The 19,862-nt window shown below is 36.7% G+C and overlaps 1 protein-coding gene across 2 annotated transcripts in view; it reads left to right on the forward strand.

Annotated features, from left to right (window-relative positions):
* Positions 1-19,862, forward strand: part of grm8b (glutamate receptor, metabotropic 8b) — a 128,122-nt gene that overhangs the window by 84,108 nt on the left and 24,152 nt on the right. For both annotated transcript variants that reach the window (XM_034307116.2, XM_026918621.3), the window contains exons 4-7: positions 2,131-2,266; positions 3,071-3,225; positions 3,467-3,604; positions 17,964-18,164. In XM_034307116.2, the coding sequence (XP_034163007.1) occupies positions 2,131-2,266; positions 3,071-3,225; positions 3,467-3,604; positions 17,964-18,164 (630 nt within the window). The remainder of the gene's footprint in view (positions 1-2,130; positions 2,267-3,070; positions 3,226-3,466; positions 3,605-17,963; positions 18,165-19,862) is intronic.

Genomic DNA, 19,862 nt, shown 5'->3' on the forward strand with positions numbered 1-19,862 from the left:
AGATAAGATAAGATAAGATAAACTTTATTGATCCCACAGTGGGGAAATTCACTTATCACAGCAGCTCACAGACAGTTAAAGTGTAGGAAGAAAGAAAAGGAAGGAAGAAAGAAAAGTTAAAACTATAACTATATATGCACCCTTAGGAATAATAAAAGAAATAAAATTATATAAAATTATATAAAATTTATAAAAATATTGCACAGATGAATATCACAGTAATGCAGTGTTGTAAGAAATAAAATGTTATAAAATTATAAAATATTGCACATTTGAACATTACTGTAATGCGGTGTTGTAAAGTCTGACAGCCACTGGTATGAATGACCTGCGGTAGCGCTCCTTCCTACACTGGGGGTGTAGCAGTCTGCTGCTGAAAGAGCTGCACAGGGTCTCCACAGTCCCATACAGGGGGTGAGAGGTGTTGTTCATAATAGATGTCAGCTTGGCTAACATCCTCCTCTCTAATGCTTGCACAAATCAATGGTTTATATCTATCAAATAGCAACATTTCTAAAAATCATTGGTCACTCAAAAGAGGTAATTACTATTTAATATTTCAGTGGAATTTATATTGTATGGAGTTGTGATTGAGAAGTTTATAAAGATTAACATTTGTTGATCTTGTGGCTCTGCCCCACCTGCCCCTATGGATGGCCACTGGTTTTACTCTTTTAACATGACTTCTGCATTGATGTAAACAATGTCCTACCCAATAGCTAACCATTTAACCTATTAAACCACTAATAGCTAAGAACTTCTAGCCAGTCATAGCTAGTAGGGTTTTTTTGCAACGTAGATGAGAAAAAGAACTACACTGCATCTCATTAACATTAAAACGTGATACCACAGTAAATTTCTATTTCTATTTCTAGTAAATTTCTATCCAGGTTTCTGTGATATAAATTAATCTAACTGTTGAATAGGGTGTCATTAACTGGCACATTCCTACTGAAATACATTAAAAGTTACTGTATATGTAATGATTTGGAGGTGGATGCAAATGCAGACAATCGTTAATTAAACAAAACACTAACAAAACAGAACAAGAACCAAAACTAGCAAGACAGTAACTCAGCAACAGTACAAACTACACACAGTAACAAACGTGCAGCAAATAAGGCAGGAAAACACAGAACATTTTAGGGGCATCAGTGGGGGCAGGGGGACAAGACAGGTGTGCACAAATGCAGGAAATAAGAGGGAAGACAAAGGAAGAAGTTGGGAGGGTGCCCTCTAGTGGCTTGGCGGTGGACTTTCCATGGTGGAAGTGGCATCATATCATTTAAATTTAAAAATCTTTTGAGACAAGGCAGCACAGTCGTGTACATATATATTGTCATTGAAAAGTGATATAACAGTGCTACTTTTCTAACTTTTGTGAAATACATTATGATTTCCTTACATAAGCATCCATATAGTTATTTGCTTGTTTGAAACATTTTTAAAAGAGAGTATAGTAACTGGGAGATTGGACACACCCTTATTAATATGGATATACTGCTTTTAAATGCTGTAAAAGATATTTGTGAATGTTTTCTGTATCTTGAAAATTTTTTTAAAGTAGAGTTTCAGTCTGTCAGAATTGCGTTAGGCTCTGTGTTAAAAATTGTTATGTTCCCAAACACCTTGGGCAAGGTGGCATTATCAGATGTTATTTGAATCTAAACACATTTATTCTGGATAGCAGAGATAACACCGTATATGTTTGTTCATCTTTCTCTGTATCTAATTTGGATTGCCTGGTGTCCTTGTTTTGATGGAATCAGATGGTGAGGTTGTCCCTGTCCCTTTTTCTCTCTCTCGCTCTGCTCACACGTCTCCTTCCTGTCTCTTTGTCTTTCTCTGTCCCTGTTTCTATATCTCTTTCATCCTTTCTTCCTGTCTGTGGCTGTCACTCTCTACGCCTCTCATCTTACACAATTTCATTCTCAACATTCCATTATCTACCCTTCTCTCTTCCTCCTACACTCCCTCACAACCTCCTGTCTGCCTCCACCCTCACTTTCCTGTGCACATCATTCTCTCTCATTTACCCACTTTTTCTATTCTCTCTCTCTCTCTGTCTCTCTCTCGTTCTATCTCTCTCTTTCCCTCTCTTCATACCTCCTCTGCCTCCTTCTCCCTCAGGTGGTGTGTGCATTGCACAATCTCTGAAGATCCCCAGAGAACCCAGGCCTGGAGAGTTCAACAAGATCATCTCACGACTGCTTGAGACTCCCAATGCTCGTGCCATTATCATGTTCGCAAATGAGGACGACATAAGGTACACCTCTCAGTTACAGTATTCCTCTTCCTTAAGTCTGGCATTAGTTATTGGCCAGCAATCCACTGCAGACATGGTTAACAAGGTGCGCAAGATATTTGAAATCTTAATTATAAAGTTCATCTTTAAACCACGAATACACATGGCCCAAGCAGGGATATGTGTGGAGGAACATAAGACGTTATAGGCAAAAAAATCTATTATAAAGAATTGAGTCCAACACTTAATATTAACACCAGAGTTATTTCTTGATATTGAGAGCATCACAATCATTTAAGACTATTCATATGTGTGTGTGTATGTATATATATATATATATATATATATATATATATACTGAATAGAAATGTTTTTAAAAGAAATTTTTGCTTGCCTGAATTTTAAATAATATATTCTTGAATAATCAATATTGACTGAATAAAACATCAGGCAGCATGGTGGTGGAGCGGATATGATTGCCACCTTACAGCTCCAGATCGCTACGGCTCCAGTACGATCTCCTTCGTTTCTCCAGTTTCCTCCCACCTCTGAAAAAAAGGCTGGTAGCTGACCTGATGACTCTAAATTGCACCTAAAACTGTGTGTGTGCATGAGGCCCAGAACATCCAGTTCTTGGATAAAGCAATTACTGAAGATGAATGAATAAATGAATAAACTGGTTGTCAAATACAATAATATATTAGATCAGTGATGTAATAAATGCAGTTCTTGAGTGTTCTTTTGGACTCTGAATGTGTTTTTAGAAAACTGTTGAAAGTTGCTTAAACTGCAGCAAACATTAGTCCTGTGTTGTCTACTTTTCAGACGTGTTCTTGATGCTGCTAAGCGAAACAATCAGACAAATCACTTTCTCTGGGTGGGCTCAGACAGCTGGGGCTCGAAGATCTCCCCTGTACATCAGCAGGAGAAAGTGGCTGAGGGAGCCATTACTATTCTGCCTAAGAGAGCTTCAGTGGAAGGTACAATGATGTCGGATTAATAATAGAAATTATGACCTTCATAAATTATGACTAAAACCTTTATAAACCTTCATTTTGTGATTTTAACTAGTTTAGGAAGCATGTTTCATGATTACAAGATGAGTAATGAATGTCATATTTTTTGGAAGATGTAAAGTAATGAATGTGTTTTTTTAATGGGCAGTATTTATGTTGTTGGGCCTTTTTCATATGCTCCAGTAGCCCTAACACTCTTCCCCAGCTTTTGACAGGTATTTCAGAAGTCGCAGCTTATCTAACAACAGGAGGAATGTGTGGTTTGCTGAATTCTGGGAGGAAAACTTTGGATGCAAGTTGGGAATGCACGGCAAGCGCCCTGGCAGCCCCAAGAAGTGCACAGGTAAGGGCAGACTACTGCCTTTGCCTTCTGTCTTATAAAAGCGAATATCGGTTGGAAGTTTTCTTTCTCTTTGTGCGAATCCTTCAGGGTAGGAAAGTTCATCACATTGAGATCTGAATGAACCAGACTAAGTACTGCTCTAGTGACTCTAATGAGTACATAAATAATTATTTCTTTATTTTCAGGCTTAGTCACTCTGTAATTGCAGGTTTTGTCTGCATCATTTTTCCATCTTATGTTACACAAGAAGTTCAATCTGCTACAGATTTATGAGACTATTTGCTTGAGTGGCAGGAGTTCAATTTCAGCCATCATTAAAAAGTATATAGCACTGTTTGGACAATATCTTCTCATAGCCTTCCACTAAAAAACTGCATAGCCTCAACACAACAAAAAGACTTCAGGATCATGGATACTGTCTGAATATGTCAATATGCTTAGTCTAATAGCTGTATATGGGGATGGCTCAATAGTTCACAGCAAACAGGGAGCGGTATTAGAGCAGGAATCCGTCAAACTGAAATCGAGCTGCTTTCACTTTATGCACCTCAAATTGCCGGCAGAGTTTTGTACACCTAGTAGCAGTCTGTCTTATCAATGAGTTGATAAGCCATTGTTGGAGTCCATTCCTTTTATCTATTATCTCAGTATGAAAAAATATAGCTACAAAAATAGTATAAGGTAGACGGACTGTAATCGGCAGTTTTAATACACTATAGAAAACTGATGCAGGCAAAAATGAACTGGAATTAGTGAGTGAGTAACCCTGAAAGCAAAGAGAGAAGGCTGCGCCTGAAAACACTGTCTTCTACACCTCCTCCATACTGTGGATAGATCCTCTAACAGGAAAATGTCAAAATAGGGTAAGATTGTCTTTAGCTCAGTTTTGTTCTCTGAGGTACACTAGAGTTTATCTCAGGTTCAAGTGCATTCCTTTTACATTTGTATCCTGTCACATTTGTATTGCCTAAGCTTGTATTACAGAGTGTGTGAACAAATGAAAATACAGATAAAAGGAAACACTGCTACAGCTACAACTAACAAGAGTTAAAAATTATTAAAAAAATAAAAAGAAATCAAACACTAATAAGGCAAGGCAAAAGGAGAAAAGGAAGAAGGAAAATAGATACATAGGTAGACCAAACAATAAGGATTGTGTGTGTGTGTGTGTGTGTGTGTGTGTGTGTGTGTTTGTCACCACAACGATAGGAATATCTGACAGTTTTGACCTTGTGGGAACATTTGGCTGGTCCACGTGACCTGTTTTTTTTTTTTTGTTTTGTTTTTTTTGTTTTTTTTTGTTTTTTTAGTAGCGACGGCTTTCTTTCTTTCTTTCTTTACAAACCTTCAACATAAAATCCCAAATTAAAATAAAATATATTTTTATACCCCATGCCAGTGAATTATCTTATCTTTTTTAAAACATATTTTTAAAGATATTTTTTAACCTCTGAAATCAGCTGCAATATTCAACAGTCCAAAATGCTGTAAGGTTTGTAAAAAAAAAAAAAAAAAAAAAAAAAAAAAAAAAAAAGGGCTATATTTTGTTAAAAAAGAGATCATTTCTATAATTTTAGTCATCAACAGAAAATATTTTAGAATTGAAAAACACTGGAAAATATTTCCCAGGTGCAATATTTTAGCCTTTTTTTACTCCTGGTATTCCCATTTACTTTGTAATATCAGAATCAGAAAGGGCTTTATTGCCAAGTGTGCTCACACACACAAGGAACTTGACTTGGTAATATAGTGCAGATAAAGACAGAGATAAATATAGCGCATGATAGACATGATATTTAGCAAAAATACAAATTCAGATGACATGCAAAGTAATAAAAAATATCTAAAGAGTTTGCTTTTTTTTTTTAATAATTTATGCATGAAAGCTAAAGTAAACAAGCCAAAAATATATTTTTTAAGTTCAGTTTCTTATTTTATTTTAGTTACTTTTGGTTGCTGAGATTAGGGTTAGATTTATTTACACATAAATAAATTGATTTATGTGTAGGGATAGCATTAATTAGCTGCATTAATGATTATGTCAAGGAAGTAAGACAAACCTGTGTGTGTGTGTGTGTGTGTGTGTGTGTGTGAGTTCTCTCCCTCTGAGGGTAGCAGGTGAGGATGTACTGTGCTGACAGTGTAAAGCACTCTTTTTGTTCTGCTAACAGGTATAATTTATCTAGAATTGAGATGTTACTGAATTCGGATGTTCATTCCTTCTTGTAAAGCTGTATTCTTATATTTCATTGAATTTTGGACATTCTGTAAGGAAGTGTGTATGTTTTTTTCTTCGCACTGTTGGCATATTCTCTGCTATTTCGGCAGCTAGGATGTTCTGGGTCTCTGTAGATGAGTCTGTTCTTCATCAACGGGGTTTTCAATGTTCAGTCATAATGAGGCCTGATTTATCCCTTTGCATTAGATTTTTTTCAACCATTATATTTTATTTCTATTTATGCTGCAGAACACTAGAAATTAACACTGAACCTTCAGAAAATACAGAATCAGATCACATATATAAGAGCCATCCATGCACGTTTTGTGCGGACAAAAGCTTTGAAAGGAAAGAACATCGTTTTTCAGTTCTTCTTGTTTAAACAGGGAAATACTGCAGCTCAGTGTACACACCAGGCAGAGAAGTGAGCGCTCCCCTCTTTATAAACATGAATTGCTTGCTTTCTCTCGCTCCCTTGTTCTTCTTTTTGCATCAGTAGCGCTGCGGAGAGCAATGAACGTCCGGGGCTCTTTTGTGATTGTGTGGTTATTGTTCTGGCATGGTTATTTGACATAACAAGAATAATTACATAGCTGTGGATGCAGCACACTAGTTCCCAGCGGTCCCTGTTTCTCTCTCTCTCTCTCTCTCTCTCTGTCTCTCTGTCTCTTTTCTCTATCGTTATTTCTCTCTCCAAACTACATGTAGTTGCTCAGAACACTTCATTGCAGATGGATGCCTCTGTCAGCAGCACACAGGCAGATACTCTGATTATTATCTTCTTTTCCTTAAAGAGGGTGAGCAGGAGGAGATCATTAAAGTGTGGAAAAAAGATGTCCTTTTGTCATGTAACAAAATGGACAGTGAGAAATTCAGTCTGGCTAAGTCTATACAGTGGAAACACACACACACACACACACATACACACACACAGAATGAAGACTTCGATACATTGAGCAGTTGTCTGCAGAATGCTACAATGTGCTGACTACGGAGTTTTCGAGTCTACAAAAGAAAATAATCCTAGCTGATTCTGGGATTTTTTCAGGACACAGCTACTTTTAGCAAATCCTCCAGACATGTTAAGCAACTAGATTTAAAAATAAGTGTCAATAAGGCAAAGTGAGCCGAACTGAAATAACGTAGTCGACTTCTTTGATTTGACTAGTAAGAAATATTTTTGAACACTTCTCTAAGCCTCTTCAGAATGAAGGCAGCAGTGGATCGAACTGATTGCATTATCAGGTTGAGATTGAGTTTTAGGAGAACTGGGTAAATTCATTTTTATCAGAGCCTGTCTAGGTCTGTGGAGTAATCATACAGCAGGACAGAGAGCTGATTCAGCAAGACCTCTGGTTCATCACCACCTGAGAGAGAGAGAGAGAGAGAGAGAGAGAGAGAGATTAGAGAAAGAAAGCCTCTGAACATCTGTTCAACACTCGTGACTTGCTTGTGCTTGGGTTTACATTACTGTGTATGTGTAGGTGTGTTGAATATAAATTTGTGTGAGTCTGTGCCAGTTATCATTCCAAGTAGCCCAAATATATAAATATATAAAGTTATTGGAATGTCAGGTGCTGGTATGTGTTTTCAGAGCTGAACCACGGAGCTGACAGGGAGCAGAAAGTGTGATTTTGCTTTCGTGTTGCATTTATTATATTGCACTCAGCACTTTCCTTCACATATTGTAGATGCCAGATGCCTGCAAATAGGGCAAATCTTATAAGATGTGTAAGCCTAATGAGGAGAGAAAAATCTCTCAAACTCATTGTCATATGGAATATACCTGAGTGTGCACAGAGCACGAACATCTGTTATTCGTTCACTTAAGCTCTATTTGCTGCCTGCCATTCAGTAATGAATGTGCCCAATCCAGCCGTGTTACATTAGGCTTTGAACCTCCACTTCGATTAGCTCCGAATGACTTATAGATTATATTTCAGTTTATTTGATTTTACCATCACTGTTATTAAAGTGTTCTTCTTTTACTAAAAGAGACTTTGTTAACTGGGTTGTGCATGACAAGAAACTGGAACATTATTATTATTTTGAGTGCATTTTTTTAAGATAATGCAGTAGAGGCCAGTGGACTAAGATACTGGTATGTATGAGATTTTCCAAATAATAGGGAGCAGTTATATGGTTTGCATGCAGGAGCAGGTATAACCCCATGACACAAAGTTAATAACACCGCAGTAATATGGGCAGCCTGGGGCTTGCAGCACAGCAGGTCCTCCTGAACAACTGCAGAGAAACTGTACAGCAGAAACCCTGCAAAACCTCTGTGTCAGATGCAATGTTTGTAGATTAAATAAATTAATTAGGCTTTATTTAGTGCAAGAAGTGAAGCCAAATATCAAAATGCAAAATTAGCAGTGTAAAAACTGGATAGGTCAGGTAGGTGCCACTTGATATACAAATATTATAGGTCTACCTAGAATAAATTCTCCCTCTAAGAATTCCCACTGAAGGTCATTGTCAAAGTATTTGATATCTAGACTGAGCAGGCAATTTGGCATAATATCCATGACTATGGGCAAAATATGTGCATTACTGTACTATATGGATTTTTAAATGATCTGCGGAAAAGCCTGAAAAATAGTATTACATATTTTACCCATTGTTTAACACAGTGTGTTTTAAAGGAAAAAATTCATCTTGTGGATATTTTATATCCGTCAGTTTAATGTACATTATGCCAAGTCTATAATAGATGTACTTGTAAATGGACAGTACATTTTCTCCACAGTCAATTCTCTCATACCATGTAATTTGTCCATTCAGGCAGTTTGGGTCATTGGCCACATATCAGAGTCCAGCTTTTGCATACAGCTATTACCATGCTGAGTAATAATAAGTCTTTAATGCAAACTTACACTTGAGCAAAAATATGTGGAGTGAGGTCAAAAGCAAATAATTATTATGAACAAATAAGGCTAATCCTTTTGTGTTTCAATGTTTCCATATGTGTGGTGGAAAATATGCCTTAATGTCCTCATGTGTGTACATAGTTTAATTTAGAACAGGTATCAGACTCTTTCTTTCCCTACATAGCAGGAATAAAATGACAGAAAAGAAAAGTCCATTTAGATTCCTTTGCTGCTCATTAGATACTGAGAGAGAATGGTTAGGATTCATCTGCATATATATTTCTGGCAACATCTGACTCCAGAATGTTTTGCTTTTAACCCAAATAAGGAGGAAAACAAGCCTCCTTGCTTTTATCGATTTCTGCCATTCAATCTGCCATGAAATTAGGCAGAATTTGCTCACAGAATGAGCATATGACTAGGAAAAATTCTAATATGGTAAAAAAAAAAAATATATAGTAATGTAAAATACTATGCTGTACATAATAATTTGTGTCTCCTGCCCTCACAGAACTGAAGAATTGGATATTTGCATCTGTCTTGTCAATAATGCTTATTTCCTGTCTAGCAGAACCACAGGGACCGCTGTTAGGTGAGGTTAGTAAAGTAGAATTCCATTAAGTCAGTCGAGTGGATATTTTATAATAGTGACCTGTAGTGGATCTCTTAAAGTTCATGCATCCCAGTAATTGAGCAGACAATACACCTAGACTTGGAAAATGCCAGAGGCTGTGGCCTTGCTTCATTAAAAAGTGGACAAATGGCTATATCTATTCATATTCAATGTCTGAGAGACAATACACTAGAGGCACAGTTGGACAGGGTTTATAAATATTTGATTAGAGATTTATGCACTGTTGAGCATTATTATTCCACTGCATAGTAGCCTTTTATTCAAAACTATTAACTCAGTCTTTTCACATTGAGGCTAATGGCCGGAAATATTTGTACACATTCTCTGAAAAGTTCTTATATTCACATGAAAGTTTGCATTGACTGTTGGCATATGTGACCCATTTAGTGCAACTTTTTTTTTTTTCTTTTTTCACTAGCATGAGTCTGATTCACAAAATTTCCATATCAATAGGCCTCTAAACAAAAACCCTGCCTGTTGTCGGTGGTGTTTTTCACTCTGGTCCTGGCCACTAGCCTTTCCTCTAATGGCTCTGTGCCCTTTATTTGAGAGCAAAATGGGTGTCAAGGGAAGGACTGTTAGTGAGCCAAAGATGACTGCTAAGTGGAGGGCACTCTAAGGCATTTCGTCAAGCACACCGCTAGCCATGCTTTTTGGGGAAATAACAAAATTGCTATAAATATTGCATGATCTTTTGTTCAGTGCCTTCTCTCAGTTTCAGCTGAATTTGATGGCTCACTCTCTACTTTCTTTCTCTCCTAGTATTATCACAAGACACTGAGCCATGCAGAAATGGATGTATGCTGTCAAGTGAAACAATGACTGAAACACTTGTTCTTCTAACTCTCCTGTCCTGCAGGAATGATTCAATATAGAAAGAGAAATGAGCAAAACGTTTACCATTTTCACTGTTTACCAACCAGAGAAACATTACTCATGTATAATCAATACATTCATACCCTGCATTTTCGACTAGAATGATGATACATGATATACCTGACTGATACAATCACGTTACAGTAATATAATGTATCATTTTATCAGAACCTCCTTATAATGAAGTCTTGATGAGAGTATTCCTGCCTTCAAGCAATGTCAAACAAAAGGGCGCTGTGTCGCGCATCTTACTTCAGAAATATTTCACTGTCCTGGTACTTTTCCTTTAAGTGCCTCCCTATACTGCCAAGAAATAATAGACCATCAGATTCAAATGTGTGGCCTAATTTACATTGCCTGTTAATATGGAGAAAATACACCATCCTCCACCTGTATCCTGTACTATAGACACCACAGTAACTCTTCTAAACCCACTGCATCACCAGCCACTCGTTCTCATAATTGAGCACTTGTTTGTTTATGGCTACCATAAATATTTAATTTCTTAATGCAGGCGATGAGGAAGTCATTAAGAGAGCTCAGAGGAATTGTCAGTTACTGCATTCCCAAGTCAGTTAAGGCTGCCTGAGTGAGAGGCATCATGATCAGCATTGGCAAGAGATCAAGCTAACAAAACTAAGTCTGCCCAAATGAGTCAGTGACATACTCAGGAGACCATGAAAGGATTCTCTGGGTTGACAGACATTGTTAGGATCCATAAACTGGAGCCAAGCAGGCAGTAAACACAATATGTCAACCAGTTTCCCCTGATTAACATTGTTTATGTCAACACAGCAGTGCCTCAGCAGTCTATTATACGATGCCCTTTTGCACACACATACACACACATGCATTTTCTTATATCAAACTGTTGAAATGGTCCCTGTTCTTATGGACAGATAATGCTGAGCAACAGTTTTTCAGTGGAGAAACCTAATGTTTCACATTTAAGTAGATGGTTGAGTTTGTCATTTCTGCAACTGTCACGTCCAGAGCTTTATCATCTACAGTGCGGTTCTGCTACCCCTCCAGTCCGGGTGTTATCCCGCTCCCAGGCACCAAGCTAAAAACCCCAATCAGCTGTTCCTCATTTATATCCAAAGTTGAATATACACATAATCTAAGCCTAATAATAAAACGTGTTGTTGTTTAGCGAACTGTATAATCGTTGATGTGGTGAAGCTTTCTGTTAATAGATATATATTTAACATTTATGGCAGAAGTCTCGGGTGTCTGTGCTTTGTAACAGTCAGCACTTTCCAGGCACAGGAGAGTGTTTAGGGCAGAGGACTTTGTGCTTTCCATTTTCTCTGAAACATGACAAGCCATGGTTTTATTTGTCTTATTAACTGGAAGAGAAAGAAAATAAAAGAAAGGCTGGTGAGGAAACGGCTGTTAATAACTGCTTTTTTCCTGCGGACATTCCAGAACATTAAATGTAACTATAAACTGTTAAAAAGTATGATGTGTTGTTGACAAATCGATGTAGTATTAGTAGAATAACCTACTTCAGACCATGCTGATAATATTCCACTTCTGAGTGGTAACAGCCCACAGCACCCTGGCATGCATTATTTTTGTATAACCACATGGTCTGTCATGTGTTATTCCTTACTAAGGCTAATTTCTAAATTTGCCTTCTTCCTGCAAAGATCACACTGAGCAAGCAGCCAGTTTAACAAACTCAGCAGTAGATGCAGTCAGTCTGCATAAAGATGCCTAAAAACTTGATATGTTTATTGTATGTCACACTTTTATCAAGTTTTTAGGTAGTTACATGCCATAGTGAAATGGACATAAGCCTAATCAGATGAGTTGGTGATTAAATACCATCTCGCAAAATGTCTGCTGTGCTCCTGCTCCATCATATCATCATCTTACACACTCTGTAGAGAGAACAGCAGACGAAGTTTTAAAATACCTAATAAAACAACCTGAATAAACAAGAAATTTAGTCAGTAGAACTGAGTGCATTAATCAGTGATTATTTCCCCACTGGTATTAGTGTGAACAGCGATCAGTGGGCTGATGGGATGATGATGATGAGGCTTGTGTTTAAATGCAGTGAGTGACTTTTAGCTCAGGTGATGAGACAGAGACTGATGTGGATTACATAGATCAGGGGTCTTCAATCTTATCCGCAAAAGGCCGGTATAGCTGCATGCTTTCATTCCAGCCAAATAGGAGGCACAATTGATAGTTGATTGGAGCCCAAGATGAACTGATTAAGCAAGTGGAAACAGGTGTGACTCCTACCTGGTTAGAATGAAAGCCTGCAGCCATACTGGCCTTTGTAGACAAGCTTGAAGACTCCTGATGTAGATAATCAAAGTGAAAACTCCTTTCCCACTGTAAACTTATAATTCTTTACAGTTTGGCAGTAATATTGTTTTTTTTTTATTGTTTGGTTTGAACAGATTTTAAAATGCAAGATATGAGCAAATACGATGCCAATTGCAGTTCAGTAAAGTCTGTCATTTTCAGAAATATATATATATATATATATATATATATATAGTAGAAACTTTCAAAAAATTTTCCCAGGACACTGCACAAATACCACCACTCTCACCACATCACTTCACGAAGTCTTGCCATTGCCATTGTCTTTCTCTTTGTGCACTGCCGTAGTAGTTTGGTGGTTTTCATGGTATTGATCTCTGCTTTGTTTATCGAGCACTCTATCTCCTTTGCTTGTTTGCTGTTGGGTTTGATTTCTACCTGCCCTGACTACAATTCTGGTGTAGGATTTGAATTTGTAAACGGCTTACGATTGCATCCCATCGACTCTTTGTAACAGCAGAAAATATTCCTCAGAAGTGATATGCTGTGCAACGGTGATGGCTTTTCTTCTTCTGTTTATATGTGCTCTTTAAAGTGTTCTTAGGTTCAGTAAGAGAATTGTTTTCTTGTACAGTTTGAGTGGGTCATTGTTTGTGCTTATTCGGTCACATGATAATGGCAGAGGCTTTGTGTCATTTCAGATTGAATGTACTCCACAGATCTTGCTGAATGCAGATGCATGGACTTGGGTACTTGACACCCTTCTGCTCTATGATTCATATGACAGTTTCAAAGCTTTTAGCAAACAATTTATTGAATGACTAATGTAATGGCTATAGGAAATTTCTGAAAATCTGACAGTCTGTGAAAAGCAATGCACTTTTTGATTTTACATTTATTTCCACATACAGTGTATAAGCAAATGCATAACATCAACAGAATTTTGCCTTTTAGTTTACTTAGTTTTGGCAATAACTGTGTTGATGCACTGTAATTTATTAATCATAAATTAATAAATCATTCCCTTTCAGTGTAACACTATTTCCAAAAGTACCTCCTCCCATCAAAAATACACTGATGTAATCTTAAAATAAATCAGCAAACTCAACCCAGCAATTGCCTGTTATCAGTGGGCATTGTGCCTCCATTACGCCACCTGACAAGCTCATTTGTGATAAACAATTGGTTGGAAAATGGGGCATCATTAATGAAAATGCATTCAGCACTGTTCTCTAAAGCAGATCCATTTTTTTCTTTATCAATCCGATCATAAAAGATGATCTCTTTAATTAATTTGTCATTTATCTAATTTTCTAATGAAACTGTGAAAGAGCAATGTCCATCTGCTCTGTCACGAAAGAAGGAGTAAGGGACAAAGCAGATGCTCAGTGGTATCAGTGAGGGCAAATTGAATTTAGCTGTCTAAGTGAAGGCTAATTGAGATCCTAGTTTCACTGATTAAGCTGTTGGTCATGCATTATATCACTCATCTTGTATCGCTTACATCCTATTGGTAGACCACAGCCTTGCATGCAGTAAAAGAAGACAAAGTATTGTCACTTACATATTTCTTTTGGAGAGGAGAGAATGTTATGTTAATTGTGTTAACAATGGCAGTCCCATTAAATTCCTCAATATATAGGCTTTGAACGATGCTCCATTCATACTCCTTATTTATTTGATATTTCAAACAATGAAGTAGTGAACAAAGTCCCTTTTCTCTTTCAATAATGAGGATTATGGGTAAACTAAAGCCAGAGTAAGAAATTCAGCTTGGATGAATAAGGAATAAAACACTTGCTGTTAAGGAAATTTGATCATTTTCTTATAACAGCATGTCCTAAAGGGTTCTATTCCTCTTATACCACAGCAATATGCAATAATTATTTTTCATTTATGAAAGAATGACATGTCATGCATTGAAGCTTTTATGGTCATGTTTAATGTTGTGAAATGTCCATGAGACAAGTTAGTTCTCTTATCATTCATGTTATAGCAGCTATAAACAGTCTTTCCATCCCTAGCCTTTTATTCTTTCTCTTGAAGTTGATAAGACAAAAAAATTACAGAAAGCGCAACCTCCTCTGTGTGGAGAATTTTCCCACGACGGAAACGTTACTGGCCGTTACAAAGTGCTGACACGCGAAACTCCTTCCATAAATGTTAAATAAACTTCAACTTTCAGAAATCTTCAACAATTAGATGTTTTCTTTGTTAAATAAGAAGTGTTTTTTTAAACTGTGTATTATTAGTCTTAGATTATATGGAGCATCTGCCATACAAGTGTCTGTGAGTGAATTGTTACTATAGAAATAATGACATGTTAGAACGAGCGTATTAATATAAAATTCTGTCAGTGCCATGCTGTTACACAAAATGAAACACCTTCTGACCAATCGGTCTTGTTTAAAGGTCAGCAGTGAACATAGCAGATGAAAAACCTTTTACAATGCAAAAAAGTATTATTAATTTTATTGTCCTGAACGCTACAAAACACACAGGCTTCAATACACAACAACAGGCAATAGGCAACAACACTTCAATATACTCTCACTAAAATCACTACATTCTCTTATTTAGGGCATTGTGTGATTTGCCATAATTAAATTTAGACAGGTTTTTCACGTATGTCTCTTCATTAAAGCCTTCTTAATCCCTGTTCGTATAGTAAATGTGTTGTTTCGGTGTTATCCGCTAACAACAATGAGCTTAAACAGAGACACTGGATGAATAATGGTGCTTATCCTTAGTGTATATTTATTCATTCATTTATACTAATATAATGTGATATTGGTTATGAGTAGTCTGAGTTTACCAAGCAACTAACACCATTTCCTCAACTTCAGAGCACTTTTCACTTACATAAATCCATGCTCACTCTCTTCAATCACGGCTAACATGTTTAGTTAGGCTCAGTCTAACTCTTAAACTCAAGTCTTTTATTTTACATTTACATTTGTTTATATTTCAAAGACACTCTGAATAACAAATAAATGCAAATAAGCACCATGTGACAACATACTGGTTCTACCCTAGTGAAAAAAGTATACTTTATTGTATTTGTAATATATTTCCTGTTTCAATAGTACATTGCAAATATACTCACAAAAAATTGTACCAACTTTAAATATATAAAAAGTGTATTACCACCATGATTTTACCTATTTTTACAATACAACGTTTAACACACTTTAAAATAATTGTAATTTAGTATATTTTCTAAAAATATATTTTACAAAAATATACTTGAATTCAAAGTTTTATTTATTTTTTTAAAAGTGTATTTATTTGCACTTTATGTAAATATATTTTAGTATTATTTTTAACTGTGTGCTGAAAATGACCATTGTAACAATACATTGAAAGTATACTTTCAAAGTACATTATTAAATAACCTGAAGTTGTAGTATACTTTAAGTTAAAATTTGGAGTAATTTTTAAGTGGACTTCTTCATGCTTGCAATTCACTTCATTATTGCTTTCAGAAAGTAATAAAACATATGATAAATGCGTTGAAAGCCATTTAAAACATTTTTATATAAAGTGTATGCACTGCACAAAAGGCTACTCTTGTAATTGTGATTTAAATATTTTAATAAATTTATGCAATGTCACAGAGAGGTCCAATGTATAAACATCAATCCATGACTAATTTTATACCAACAGCACACCATACGAACACAAGAAAATATGTTCTACAGGAAAGTAACCTTTTAACCAATGTGTTTTTGAAATGTTTCAGATGAATTTTGGGCGAAATGAGCAATTAAATTAGCATTAGCCGATGCTATTTTGCTTAGCTCGCTATCAGTGCTGTGGCTGAAGCTTACAGAGTGCTAACAGTTAGCCTACTAGCTAATCCGATAGACTTAATATTGTTCGGGGAACTTAGTTGGCTTGGTATTGCTAACTTCATAGAGCTAGCTATTTATAAATGCAGCGTTGCAGTTTACAGACTTGGTAGTTGATGTTTAACTGTTTGTGCTCTTGTCTGAGGGGATTTGTGCATTTTTTAAAGTTGCTATTCACACTTCTTGTTTTTGACAGCGACTCCGCGAATTAGCCATCATCTCAGTCTCCAGTTAGCTTAGCCTGTTAGCTAGCTAGCTAGTCGTGTGAGGGAGAGAGAGAGACGTTGCTAAAGTTCGGTGCTGTGCCTCGAGATGCCCGCGATGTTGGAAAAGGGTACGACGGAGATTTCAGGGAAAAGAAGAGGCAGAAACTCGGGGAAAAACCAGACAAAAAGTTTTACTTCCAACGGCAACAGTAACAGTTCTTGGTCAGTGATGAGGAGCGCGGTAAGTGACGGGTGGTACAGGCCCGGGTTGGCTAATCGGGAGCAGCGGGAGGATTCCCGGGGGGCGGGTCTGTGTTTGACCGCGAGGGCCGGTGTTGTCATGCCACTGGGTAGAAATACAGATGTCTGTTATTGAAGGTACATGTTATTTATTGTAATGACCCTGACAAGAAGTGCATTCAGCATTTGGGGAAAAAAATTAGCATATTTTTACTCAAAAATAATATATTTATGGTATATTGCTTGTGTGTTTTGAAGACACTCTTAATTAATTTGTAATGTACTTGTAATACAAAAAAGTACACTTTAATATCACTAATCAAGCATGCAGTTATCTTACACAGGCATATACTTAAAGTGTACTAAGTATACTTGAAGTTGTTCCAATTTAGCACATAAAAGTGCACTAAATACACTTAAAGTTATGCTTTACTACAATTTAATTACAACTAAAATATACTTAGCACAAGATTAGTTGTTCCAAAATAGCATACTTCAAGCTAACTAATCATTAACACACTTAAAGTATACTGACAATTAGTCTGGCTGCAAGTATACTTAGCATATTGTTTTTTTTCACTAGGGTATGCAAGAAAAAAAAAAATTCAAGAAGATTGACAAGCAGGTTTTACCTAATCTCCTTATAAAATTAAATCAGCTTAATAGAATATAAGAAAATAGTTCTACTTCAGAATGCAGATCAACACACACACACACACACACACACACACATCGGCATGCAAATATTTTCTGAAATTTATCATTAAGCATAATGACAATGCAATCAGTTTGGAAATAAAACAAGAGACAGGCTAAAAAATGGCAAATATACAGCAGATTAGTGCTATTTGAAACACAATTAGACTTTTTCTTGTTGTGGTTTTGGTTGTAGGATTATTTTTCCTTTTCTATCTTCAACAATAGATGCATGATGTGAGAACATAGGAAAAGGAATAAATGAATAAATTATCAGGTAACTAGTCTCAGACCCGAGAAGTAGATTTCCTAAAGAAAATGTTGCCGCATAAACAGTGGCAAAGGAACAGAGGAAGACACAACAACTGTTCATTTCTTCAGCCAAGCCCTCTTAATACCAGTCCTCTTTGCAATTTTTTTCTGCTACATCATCATCTGCCTTGGCTTTTGTTTCTCTGTGTTTTTGTCATTGTTTTAACTGTTAGGCTTGGAGAAGGTGGGCAGGGACTCCAGCTTCGAGCAGGAGGGGAAAGTGCAGTTTGTGATGGATGCAGTTTATGCCATGGCTCATGCTCTTCACCGCATGCACCGAGACCTGTGCTCCGGAAGCCCAGGACTGTGCTCTCGCATGAGCAACATCGACGGCAAGGAACTGCTGGGTTACATCCGCAATGTCAGCTTTAACGGTGAGTTTCTTCCTCTCTTCTACTGCTAACAAAATATTCCCTCACCTCTTGTGATGTGTGATGATGTACTGTATTTGAGCAAAAAAACCCTTCATTACAGTTCCATTCACTTGCACTGACAGCTAACTACTTCTTTTTAACGGTTGATTCCTCTCTAATGGTTATCAACAAATTCTAATCAGCCGACACAGCCTTCTTTTTGCTGTCTATAGGACTGAATTGTGCGTATATTTGTAATGACTTAATTCCTTGGCAGTCATCATTGCTCCATTTCATCTTCCTTTACTGTGGATCATACTTCAACTACTGCTCATACTTCAACTCTTGCTCCTTTTTTGCTTTTATTCCCCATTCATTTCCTCCTTCATATTTGCTGCTTTTTAGCTCTGCCTGCTTATTTTCTTCATCTGTTTCATTCATGTGTATTCTGTGGACTCCTCACATCCTGGAAACATTCATGTGAGACCTTCTCAGAGATTAGCTCTTGCAGTACTGGCAGATATACATCTACAAACTTTTTAAGATGTGATTTCAGACTAGGTCTTGACTAATATTTTGGTAGTGAATTCACTTGGGGCAACATTCAAATTCATTTTGCTCCATTAACTGTACATTTTTCTTCATTTCCTTGATATATTCTAGTGTTATTGTGTTTACATTTCAAAGCAATCTCGGTTTTAATATTTATGTCGATATGCTGTGGCTATATGCATTTCATGAAATCATGTTTCTTTAAAATTTGTTTTTCATTCTTGAGATGGACTGTATGACAGGTTGTTTATATATTTATTTATTTTTATTCATTTAGATCAGGTACAAGTACAAGTACATGTTCTTTGTTACTCGCACATACCTATACTGGACATGTCCTTGCTGCGTTTCCGTATGAGCTACAGGCAGGAGATAGAGCAACCACACACTTCGATTTTAAGCTGTTTTGGCAACTCCAGCATTCAGTTATCAGTTATGAGTAGGTGAATGTGCATTTTACTGTGATATCTTTTGTTTTGAGGGCGCTATGGACTGTTTGATGTTTAATTAATGGAATAAGTCTAATTCGAGAGCTAGGCGTGAGTGAAAAAAATAAAAAATAAAGAAATATAATTGAATGAGGTGTTCACTGACACTTGGTGTGAATAGGTCTTTCGTATTAATTGGGTGCATCACTAAACATTTTATTTCGCTCTGTGATATCCCGCCAGCCATGAAAAGTGCACACGTGTGTATCCATGCACCTATGCTACTAGGTTCATTCTTTGTGAGTTGATGTTAAATGAATTGTATTAGCTAGCTGCATTAGTTACCTTGGATTGAGTAGTGCTGCAGTTTTGTTTCACTTCGGAAAAACATTTCTTAAATAAAGTTCGTTTTTGTTTACATTGTGTCAGAATCGCTTGTTGTCAGTGACCGTTCGTGTCTGACCATCAAGAACGCTGTTTTTACTCACCTAGGGTAGCCTGTAGACATTTTTTTCTCACTTAGCCTGCATCGTTTGCTGTCATGTGCTGCACAATGAACTCCTCCTGCTGAGTTTTATGTCTAAGATGTTTTAGCAGGTTACTTCTATTGTAGGAAGATGTTGTAGTTCCTCCTCTTGATATTTTCACAGAGCACAGTTTGCAGTCTGCTTTGCTTTGATTGCCACCATTAATTGCGACATATCTCCAGATTGCTGTAATTTCACGTTGTCTGTTCATT

This window comes from Pangasianodon hypophthalmus, chromosome 9, assembly GCF_027358585.1.
Source record: "Pangasianodon hypophthalmus isolate fPanHyp1 chromosome 9, fPanHyp1.pri, whole genome shotgun sequence".
Classification (NCBI taxonomy): Eukaryota; Metazoa; Chordata; class Actinopteri; order Siluriformes; family Pangasiidae; genus Pangasianodon; species Pangasianodon hypophthalmus.